The following is an 11,274-nucleotide window of genomic DNA, read 5'->3' as shown; positions in this document are numbered from 1 at the left end:
AGTTTATTCTAAAGCTGTTTTGGCTTGTTTAACTTAATAAATAAATAGAAAGAAAATGATGTTGGGTCCCCCCTATTTTATGAAACCAGCAAAGGTAAAGCAGACAGCTGAGAGCTGATATTATCAGGCTGGGAAAGTCCATGGTAATTGGGCCTTTCCCAGCCTAAAAATACCAGCCCCCAGTCACAGCAGAAGTGGAGCATCTGTTTTATGTTGTTTTTTTAAATTGGTGAACCAGGGAAAGTGTGGGGGGAGTGTGTTTTAAAATAAAATATTTTTGTGTTTTTTCTTTTTACTTACTGGGTTAGTAATGGGGGTGTCTGATAGACAACTCTCCATTACTAACACCAGGGCTTGATACCAGCTGTGTTTTTGCACAATTCACAACTGACATCAACCCCAACTACCATTACCCCAATTGCCACGGCACTAAGGCAATCGAGAAGAGCAAAGGCAAAGCGCCAGATTTGGAGCATCTCATGTGATGCTCCACTTCTGGGTTGGCTGCGGGCTGGTATTTGTAGGCTGGGAAGGGCCCAATAAGCATGGATCTTCCCAGCCAAATACAAATACTGATGTAAAATACTGACCAAATGCTGAACGTGTGAATGTGGTTTAATGGAACTTGTAGGAAAACTTTTCTGATGGGACATCCCCTTTAAGAAATATTTTGTACCAATATTTGCAGCCAAACCCAGAAGGAATGAATGCCGCGTGGATTTGTGGTAGCTCCTTACCACCACTCGATGGTCGTCCATACTGTGTGTGCACCCTCAGTAATAACTATTTAATCACTAATTATTCAATCATTAATTACAAATATTTTTTCTAAAGGAGTGGTCTACCACTGGAGACTTGCTGATTTCCATTGGCAACAGAAAACACGTCTGCGCAGGTCAGAAACGTTAGATCCTGGGCAGGCAAGAGCTATATGAATACATAAATCGATGCCTTGTCCGCGCGAGGGCTTCTCAATAAAGTTACTTGCTTGAAAAAAGAAATGCCTGCGCTCAGTGATTGGCTGCTCGGCGGGGGCTCAGCTGCGCTTGCGTGGGCATGCTGGAGGCTTAGGGAACAGAGGCAGCAGCTGCAGCAGAGCAGCTAGGGACCAGCCAACCTTGTACGGAAGGGCTGAGAGCAAGCTGAGTGGATGGGATGGAAGCTGGACCTTCTACACCAGGTGAGCAATGCCCGGGTCTCCACCAGGGGAGAGGGAGCGGCAGGAGTGCTGCAGTGTAAAGGAGGAGGGAAAAGAGTCTTTGCAAGTAACGGTAATGAAGCCCCTAAAGAGATGCAAATTAGGAGTGTGATGCCAAGAGGAGGGGGTGGGGTACACAATGGCATTACAGGGGATGTGAGGGGTCCTCGGGATTAGAACAGGTGCATTGCCCAGGTGGGAACTTGCAGGCTGGACTTCTCAGAAGTTTGTGTCAGCCCTGTGCATAATAGAGGATGGCATCAGGTTAGTGCTGTAAGGACCATCACCCTCTGATCACATGATGGAGGATGGCATCAGGTTAGTGCTGTATGGACCATCACCCTCTGATCACATGATGGAGGATGGCATCAGGTTAGTGCTGTATGGACCATCACCCTCTGATCACATGATGGAGGATGGCATCAGGTTAGCGCTGTATGGACCATCACCCTCTGATCACATGATGGAGGATGGCATCAGGTTAGCGCTGTAAGGACTATCACCCTCTGATCACATGATGGAGGATGGCATCAGGTTAGTGCTGTATGGACCATCACCCTCTGATCACATGATGGAGGATGGCATCAGGTTAGTGCTGTATGGACCATCACCCTCTGATCACATGATGGAGGATGGCATCAGGTTAGTGCTGTATGGACCATCACCCTCTGATCACATGATGGAGGATGGCATCAGGTTAGTGCTGTATGGACCATCACCCTCTGATCACATGATGGAGGATGGCATCAGGTTAGTGCTGTATGGACCATCACCCTCTGATCACATGATGGAGGATGGCATCAGGTTAGTGCTGTATGGACCATCACCCTCTGATCACATGATGGAGGATGGCATCAGGTTAGCGCTGTAAGGACCATCACCCTCTGATCACATGATGGAGGATGGCATCAGGTTAGTGCTGTATGGACCATCACCCTCTGATCACATGATGGAGGATGGCATCAGGTTAGTGCTGTAAGGACTATCACCCTCTGATCACATGATGGAGGATGGCATCAGGTTAGTGATGGAGGATGGCATCAGGTTAGTGCTGTAAGGACCATCACCCTCTGATCACATGATGGAAGATGGCATCAGGTTAGTGCTGTATGGACCATCACCGTCTGATCACATGATGGAGGATGGCATCAGGTTAGCGCTGTAAGGACCATCACCCTCTGATCACATGATGGAGGATGGCATCAGGTTAGTGCTGTATGGACCATCACCCTCTGATCACATGATGGAGGATGGCATCAGGTTAGCGCTGTAAGGACCATCACCCTCTGATCACATGATGGAGGATGGCATCAGGTTAGTGCTGTAAGGACATCACCCTCTGATCACATGATGGAGGATGGCATCAGGTTAGTGCTGTATGGACCATCACCCTCTGATCACATGATGGAGGATGGCATCAGGTTAGCGCTGTAAGGACCATCACCCTCTGATCACATGATGGAGGATGGCATCAGGTTAGTGCTGTAAGGACATCACCCTCTGATCACATGATGGAGGATGGCATCAGGTTAGTGATGGAGGATGGCATCAGGTTAGTGCTGTAAGGACCATCACCCTCTGATCACATGATGGAGGATGGCATCAGGTTAGTGCTGTATGGACCATCACCCTCTGATCACATGATGGAGGATGGCATCAGGTTAGCGCTGTAAGGACCATCACCCTCTGATCACATGATGGAGGATGGCATCAGGTTAGTGCTGTAAGGACATCACCCTCTGATCACATGATGGAGGATGGCATCAGGTTAGTGCTGTAAGGAACATCACCCTCTGATCACATGATGGAGGATGGCATCAGGTTAGTGCTGTAGGGACCATCACCCTCTGATCACATGATGGAGGATGGCATCAGGTTAGCGCTGTATGAACCATCACCCTCTGATCACATGATGGAGGATGGCATCAGGTTAGTGCTGTGTGGACCATCACCCTGTGATCACATGATGGAGGATGGCATCAGGTTAGCGCTGTAAGGACATCACCCTCTGATCACATGATGGAGGATGGCATCAGGTTAGCGCTGTAAGGACTATCACCCTCTGATCACATGATGGAGGATGGCATCAGGTTAGTGCTGTATGGACCATCACCCTCTGATCACATGATGGAGGATGGCATCAGGTTAGTGCTGTATGGACCATCACCCTCTGATCACATGATGGAGGATGGCATCAGGTTAGCGCTGTAAGGACATCACCCTCTGATCACATGATGGAGGATGGCATCAGGTTAGTGCTGTAAGGACATCACCCTCTGATCACATGATGGAGTGCAGCCAGGGGCAGGTGCTGGAGGGGCTGTGATGTGGAGTAGTTTTAGCAGCGCTCACTTCTCATCTACCTCACTTCTGTCTAATCTGGGACATCAGAGAACTGGCTTTTTTCTTGCAAATGATAAACCAATGTGGCCACATCCACAGCCTCTTGGCACTGGCATGTTGTCATTTTGCCTTCTAAGTTAAAGGGACCCGTCTAACCTGTGGCGGTCCTCTCAATAATGGTGTAACTAGTGCTGTGACTTCTTGTTAAGCTATATTCACATGCCTCAGGACTTCCATTTCCCTGTAAGAATATCTCTGACAAGTACTTCTGGGTTTCCATCTTTTGATGGCAAGAAAAGTGCTGCATGCTACTCAATACCAGCTGTGAAATGGACAAATGTGAAGAAAAGCCTCAACGTAGATGTGTATACAGCATATTACATCGGGTGTCGTGTAGCAACACCCAGTACAATGTGTGGCAGCCAATCAGGAAATGTGTGATCATTGAAGTCTGCTGGATTTTCTGCTCGGATTTTAGGTTGACCCCATGTGTAATAAGAAATGTGACCTGTGCAGCCAGAAAATTAGAAAAACGATTTCTGGAATGTGCTCCATTGGTCATAATGAATTTTTTTGTTATTACTGATTATAACATCAAATGTTATTCCCTGAAAATACATGTACAGCAATAGACAATATTTGCACCACTTGGAATGATCTGGCATAGTCAAGCTTTAGGGAAAGCATTGGACAGGCCATCGATTGTCTACCTGCTGCTTGTGAATTCACACTATTGTACCAAAACCACAAGTGCATGAGCCAGGGCTGTATTCAGTCCATAGAGCAGCTTGTATTGACAGTCAGTATGTTAGCACCCCATCCCCCCTGCAGCTGCGTTCCCTGAGAAATTCTCAGTCCCCAATTGCAAGGACTGAATTTTAACCCAGAAAACCTCATTTATTTATGCGGTCTCAAAACAAAACAGGTCTTGCAGAAAGCAACACATTTCGGCTTTCGTTAATTTGTGTTCGTAAAAGGAAAGCAACAAAACCACCAAGACCATCTCAGACCTGGCTCCCAGAGTGCTTGTAGAATACTAGATCTGTTATTTTAGCCTTTTCTCTTTTTTTTTTTTTTTTTTTTGCACTGCGATTAAATGTCATGTATGTTCCAAAAGGTATGAATGTTGAGGGTTATTTGGGCAACTGGAGCCTTGCATCTGTAGCTGTCTACCCAGTGAAGTGTTAACACAGACCTCTCTAGGGATGTTGGATTCGGGCCAGATGCCTCTATCACAGGGTAGGAAATGCACATTTTGGAAGGTGTGTACAATGAAAAGCCTGGAAAATTTTGATAAGTGTAGCAAAATGTTCACTATTGGCTCATCATATAGCAGGCAACATTTTTCCTGTGTTCATATCACAGCAGTATAGTTGTATAATATATGGTAAAGACATTGGTTCAGAGCGAGAAAAATATCTGTCTACACTTCTCAAGATTCACCAATGAGGTAAAGTTGTGGAGTTATATAAATCTCAGGTTTGACAGCCATAAATGTCAAATAATGAAAAGACAAACAATATTTTCAAAACTTCTCTATGTATGGAGTATGGGCGCCACACGGACAAATACATGCACTTACACACCTGCGCATGTTAGTAATGGTGGTCTAAGGAATGTTCTGCCACACTGAATGCACTTGGGCACACAAATCATCAAGATCTACTGCTGGCAGCTCCCTTTGGAATTGCTGCCTAATGACATCACAGATGTGCGCATTGGGTGATAAGTCTGGAGTACGCTAAGACCATGAAGGCTGCTCACAGTAGTGAAAGCAACATGTGGCCTGGCCATATTATTTTGAAAAACTGTTCCTGGGACACTTTCACGTTCTCTTATGAAGGCCTCTGCATAGCGTTACCCACGTGGCCTGATCAGTCTCGAGATATCATTGTGTCCAAGATGAGGAAGAGTCACACTAGTCCTACTCCCAGGATTATGGTGTGGGATGACGTAATGTATGGTGCCCTGTTCCCTCTAGTCTTCATACTATACTAACAGCTCTGTGTTACATTGATTTGGTGGTGGAACCAGTGGTTCAGCCATATCTCCAAAGTGTCCCAGGAGCCGTTTTTTAGCAAAACCAGGTCAGGCCTCCTGTTGCTGATGTTACTGCGTGGCCTAAATGTGCAACCTTGACCTGCAGCGTCTCCGGATCCAGACTTGTCTCCCATCAAGCACATCTAGGACTTAATTAGTCGACAATTGCAAAGGGAGCTGCCAGCAACGGATCTTGACGATTTGCTTGTCTAAGTGCATTTCACATGGCAAAACATTTCTCAGACAGCCATTAATGGCCTCAGTGATGACATGCCAAGGTGTATAAGTGAATGCATTTCTGCACATGGCTCTCATGTTTTATATGAATAAATCGAGGTGTTTCAAAAAAATGTTGTTTCCATTTTTCTTATCATTTGCCTATCATTAACATGCCATTCCATCCCGTGATTTCCATTACTACACGACTTTTCTTTCTAGGTATTGCGATTTCAATGTTGAGCAGTGTACATATTTACACCACACACTAATAAGGCTAGGGACAGTTTACTAATAGTATATACTGTTTTAACAGATAACTTAATATGAATGCTAGGTTTGCTGTGGTGTTATATCCAGTTCTTTGAAAATAAAATAATACTTTGTTTCAGGGGCTGTGTTTGGGACTCCCCTGCCTCCCAGCTTCCTTCTTGCTAGCGTTTGATGAATGACCGTTCGGACTCCTGACATGACTGAGCTGCTCCCCTACACATTGCGATCTCAGATGCTGCTAATAAAGGCAACGGAGGAGCGCAGGGGCACTAAAGCTGGCTGGATCTAGTGAACTGACCAGCTTCAGAGCAGTACTAAAAAGCTGTGCTGCAAAGGGCTTGCAAATGCATACACGCTGTTTGCTTAAGAACTTGGCCACCTCTTATAGACTGCAGAGGTGGCCGGTAACCTTGGCAACAAACTCCGAACTATAGAATTAAAAGTCCATCTTGAGTTGTTAGCTAGTTGCCATCCCTCAAGTAGCTCTAGTCATTTTCTGCCACTGTTCATTTGATACGTGCCCAGTGGTACACATTGAGCTACAAGAAGCCCATTTGGAGTCAGGAGACTGTAGCCTTTGTTTTATGAAGCCGGCTTTACATGTCCATGTATGGACTGCAATTTCCGGACTGACCGCGAGTCTCCTGATGGGAGCTAACGGCTTCATAGGCATATACCAAGCTGTTTGTTAAAGGGGTTGTCCGGTCAAAAGTGATAAGTTTGCAGTCACACTGTGTGACTACAGACTTATGAATCCCCCCCCCAGCGCACACACTGTGCGCTGCGGGGATTCCCCGGTATGAGACCCGGGACCGGAAGTTATGTATGTGTTACGCGTCCGGCTAGAAGGTGCGGCCTCGCTCAATACAAGTGTATGGAGAGCCCACTGGCCGAGAGTATGTATAACATATACATACCCTCCGTTACCGGGTCTCATACCTGCAAATCCCCGCAGCGCACAGATTAGGTGGCAAAAACTGGTGTTGGTGCTGCAGTTATACCCCTGTAGATGAAAAAGTAATATTGTCGTTGATAGATATGTATCTAATATCTTGCTAACATTTTGACCTTAGAGGGTACAGTTACACCACAAGAAACGTATACATGTTTACCATTTTGGGGTTACAAATACAGTACAGACCAAAAGTTTGGACACACCTTCTCATTTAAAGATTTTTCTGTATTTTCATGACTATGGAAATTGTACATTCACACTGAAGGCATCAAAACTATGAATTAACACATGTGGAATTATATACTTAACAAAAAAGTGTGAAACAACTGAAAATATGTCTTATATTCTAGGTTCTTCAAAGTAGCCACCTTTTGCTTTGATGAGTGCTTTGCACACTCTTGGCATTCTCTTGATGAGCTTCAACAGGTAGTCACCGGAAATGGTCTTCCAACAATCTTGAAGGAGTTCCCAGAGATGCTTAGCACTTGTTGGCCCTTTTGCCTTCACTCTGCGGTCCAGCTCACCCCGAACCATCTCGATTGGGTTCAGGTCTGGTGATGCCTTCAGTGTGAATGTACAATTTTCATAGACAAGAAAATACAGAAATTTCTTTAAATGAGAAGGTGTGTCCAAACTTTTGGTCTGTACTGTATATCAACATTTATTCTTAATTTTTAGGGAGACAATAAAAAAACAAACCACCAATTGTTATTGATGCTGTTAGTTGCTGACCTGACGTGAGGCTATGCACTGGCTCTAATGATTTCATGCGTGAGTGCAACCACCAGGGCAATAGGTTGGGTCCAGCTCCTGGGACCCCTGACAGCTGATTTTTATTTATTTTTTTAAGGGAAAAAAGCCAGACTATTTCTCAACTGTTGCTGCGTAGCGTAAATGTACCATTATACACACTTGATACTTGGAAAGCTGGAGTCTGCCAGTGCTGGACCCATCTCTAGTCTGTCTTGTAGAAGAAATTCATGAAGCAATCAATTTAATGCCGTTTATTAGAAAGGTCCTCCAAAGAGAACATGTCATCAGGATTTTATATCCCAAACGTTTTAAAGCAAACCTGTCGGCAGGATTTTGCTAAGTAAACTACAGGCAATGACATGTTGGCGCTGCTGCACTGATTAATGTGATACCTGAGGTGAAGACATGTGTCTTGTGGTTCTTGTGTAATCAGTGTTTGCAGTTTTGAGTTAATGAAATGCCCGTGCTCTGAGGCAGGACTGTAGGCAGGGTCTTATCCTGGTGCTCTAGGCCAGATCAGCAAGATAAGACCTGCCCACAGGCCGCCCCGAAGCACAACCATGTTCCTCATCATAGACAGTCAGACAGACTGTGTCTATCTCTTATACATCAAATACAAATACATCTTATACTGTATGTATACAGCCCCCTCCAGAGACCTTGCCACAGCATCACAGAGTATTCCCTTTAATGTGTAGTGAATCTTTACCTTTCTTGTAGAAAGCTGTTTTGCTGTTATAGAAATCCATAGTTGAATTTTTATGCTAATGAGCTGTAAGTGCAGTATGGTGGGTCTTGCACTTACCTCTCTCCTGCCTCTCTACCTATTCCCTGCCCACTGCCTGCCTCCTGATTTCAATTGATAGATCACTCATATTTTAGGCCCTAGAAGGGTGTGGATTGAATCAGCATTAAAGCACTTGTATTAGGCTGCGTGCCCACGATGCGTTTTTCATGCGTTTCCGCTGCAGAATTTCTGCAGTGGAAACCCATCAAAAACGCTTGGTAATCCGCACTCCATGGTGCCCAATGGCATTTCGCAATGTCAATGCACATGCTGCGGATTTTTCCGCAGCGTTTCTGCAGCGCTCATAAATCCGCAGCATGTTCATTAATTTTGCGGAAGCGCAGCTGAATTGCCACCATTGACTTGCATTGAGACGCATATAATCCGTGTCTGTACATTTGTACACGCGGATTATATGCGTTTCAATGTGCGGATGGTACCCAGTTCTGGAGGAGAGAAGACTCTCATCCAGACCTGGGTACCATTGTACCTGTAAAAAAAGAATAAAATAATAAATAAAGTTATATTCACCTGTCCGGCGGCTTCTCTCTGCTTGCCGGCAGCGCTTATCTTCCAGGACCTGAGATGACGTCGTGGTCATGTGACCGCAGCCTGTCTCGCGAGAGCCCGGCAACCAGGAAGAAGCCAGGACGAGCGTGACAGCACACGCGGCGGGGGATCGGGGGTAAGTGTAGCTATATTTTTTTATTTTTACGGTCACACTATATACACTGTGTGCAGAATTATTAGGCAAGTTGTATTTTAGAGGATTATTTTTATTATTGATCAACAACTATGTTCTCAATCAACCCAAAAGACTCCTAAATATCCAAGCTTAATATTTTTGGAAGTTGGAGTGATGTTTTTTTTTTTATTTGGCTATTCTAGGAGGATATCTGTTTGTGCAGGTAACTATTACTGTGCCGAATTATTAGGCAACTTAATAAAAACCAAATATAATCCCATCTCACTTGTTTAATTTCACCAGGTAAACCAATATCAGTGCACAAAATTTAGAAATAAACATTTCTGACATGCAAAAACAAAAACCAAAAAAATTAGTGATCAATATAGACACCTTTCTTTATGATGACACTCAACAGCCTTCCATCCCTAGATTCTGTCAGTTGCTTGATCTGTTTTCGATCAACATTGCGTGCAGCAGCCACCACAGCCTCCCAGACACTGTTCCGAGAGGTGTACTGTTTTCCCTCCCTGTAGATCTCACATTTTATGATGGAACACAGGTTCTCTATGGGGTTCAGATCAGGCGAACAAGGGGGCCATGTCATTATTTTTTCTTCTTTTAGACCTTTACTGGCCTGCCACGCTGTGGAGTAGTTGGTTGCATGTGATGGAGCATTGTCCTGCATGAAAATCATGTTTTTCTTGAACGATACTGACTTCTTCCTGTACCACTGCTTGAAGAAGTTGTCTTCCAGAAACTGGCAGTAGGTCTGGGAGTTGAGCTTCACTCCATCCTCAACCTGATAAGGTCCCACAAGTTCACAAGTTCATCTTTGATGATACCAGCCCATACCAGAACCCCACCTCCACCTTGCTGGCGTCTGAGTCGGAGTGGAGCTCTCTGCCCTTTACAGATCCAGCCTCTGGCCCATCAAGAGTCACTCTCATTTCATCAGTCCATAAAACCTTTGAAAAATCAGTCTTAAGATATTTCTTGGCCCATTCTTGACGTTTTATCTTATGTTTCTTGTTCAAAGGTGGTCGTTTTTCAGCCTTCCTTACCTTGGCCATGTCCCTGAGTATCGCACACCTTGTGCTTTTTGATACTCCAGTAACGTTGCAGCTCTGAAATATGGCAAAACTGGTGGCGAATGGCATCTTGGCAGCTTCACGCTTGATTTTCCTCAATTCATGGGCAGTTATTTTGCGCCTTTTTTGGCCAACACGCTTCTTGCGACCCTGTTGGCTGTATGCCGTGAAACGCTTGATTGTTTGGTGATCACCCTTCAAAAGTTTGGACATTTCAAGACTGCTGCATCCCTCTGCAAGACATCTCACAATTTTGGACTTTTCAGAGCCCGTCAAATCTCTCTTCTGACCCATTTTGCCAAAGGAAAGGAAGTTGCCTAATAATTAAGCACACCTTATATAGGGTGTTGATGTCATTAGTCAACACCCCTCCTCATTACAGAGATGCACATCACCAGATTTACTTAATTGGTAGTTGGCTCTCAAGCCTATGCAGCTTGGAGTAGGACAACATGTATAAAAAGTATCATGTGATCAAAATACTCATTTGCCTAATAATTCTGAACACAGTGTAAATCCATGCCGGTTGCATGGATTTATATAGTGTGACCTAGTTGTCAAGCACTTTCCAAGTGATGCTATCGCCTGGAAAGTGCTGGTCAGTCCACATGCGTTAACGCATGTGAATCCGCATGTATTCTGCAGGAAAAAACGCATGCACAATCTGCATGCGTTTTTTCTGCCAGGGAGATGCAGAAACGCTGGAGAAATTTTCTGCTTCATTTCTGCATCGTGGGCACATAGCCTTACAGCAGGTGAAATATGTATTGAACATATCACTAAGTTAAGTAAATATATTTATAAAGGTGCTGTTGACATACAATTCTCACCAGATGTCTGTAACAACCCATCCAATTCACACAGGCAAAGAAATCAAACCATAGATGTCCATAAATTATGTGTAATGATGAGAAGTGACACAAGAAAAAGTAT

The 11,274-nt window shown here is 44.6% G+C and overlaps 1 protein-coding gene across 1 annotated transcript in view; it reads left to right on the top strand.

Moving 5' to 3' along the window:
- Positions 1–1,014: 1,014 nt before the first annotated feature.
- The window catches only part of LOC141218841 (protein argonaute-1), a 72,039-nt gene continuing 61,779 nt past the window's right edge, over positions 1,015–11,274 (top strand). The window contains exon 1 of the mRNA XM_073665940.1: positions 1,015–1,180. Coding sequence (XP_073522041.1) covers positions 1,156–1,180 — 25 coding nt within the window. The 5' untranslated portion in view covers positions 1,015–1,155. The remainder of the gene's footprint in view (positions 1,181–11,274) is intronic.

This window comes from Phyllobates terribilis, unplaced genomic scaffold (genome assembly GCF_046119375.1).
Source record: "Phyllobates terribilis strain yellow unplaced genomic scaffold, ASM4611937v1 Scaffold_2__4_contigs__length_985480577, whole genome shotgun sequence".
NCBI classification, from domain to species: Eukaryota; Metazoa; Chordata; class Amphibia; order Anura; family Dendrobatidae; genus Phyllobates; species Phyllobates terribilis.
Note: the sequence above shows the minus strand (reverse complement) of the source record. Positions and strands in the feature narration are given on the sequence as shown.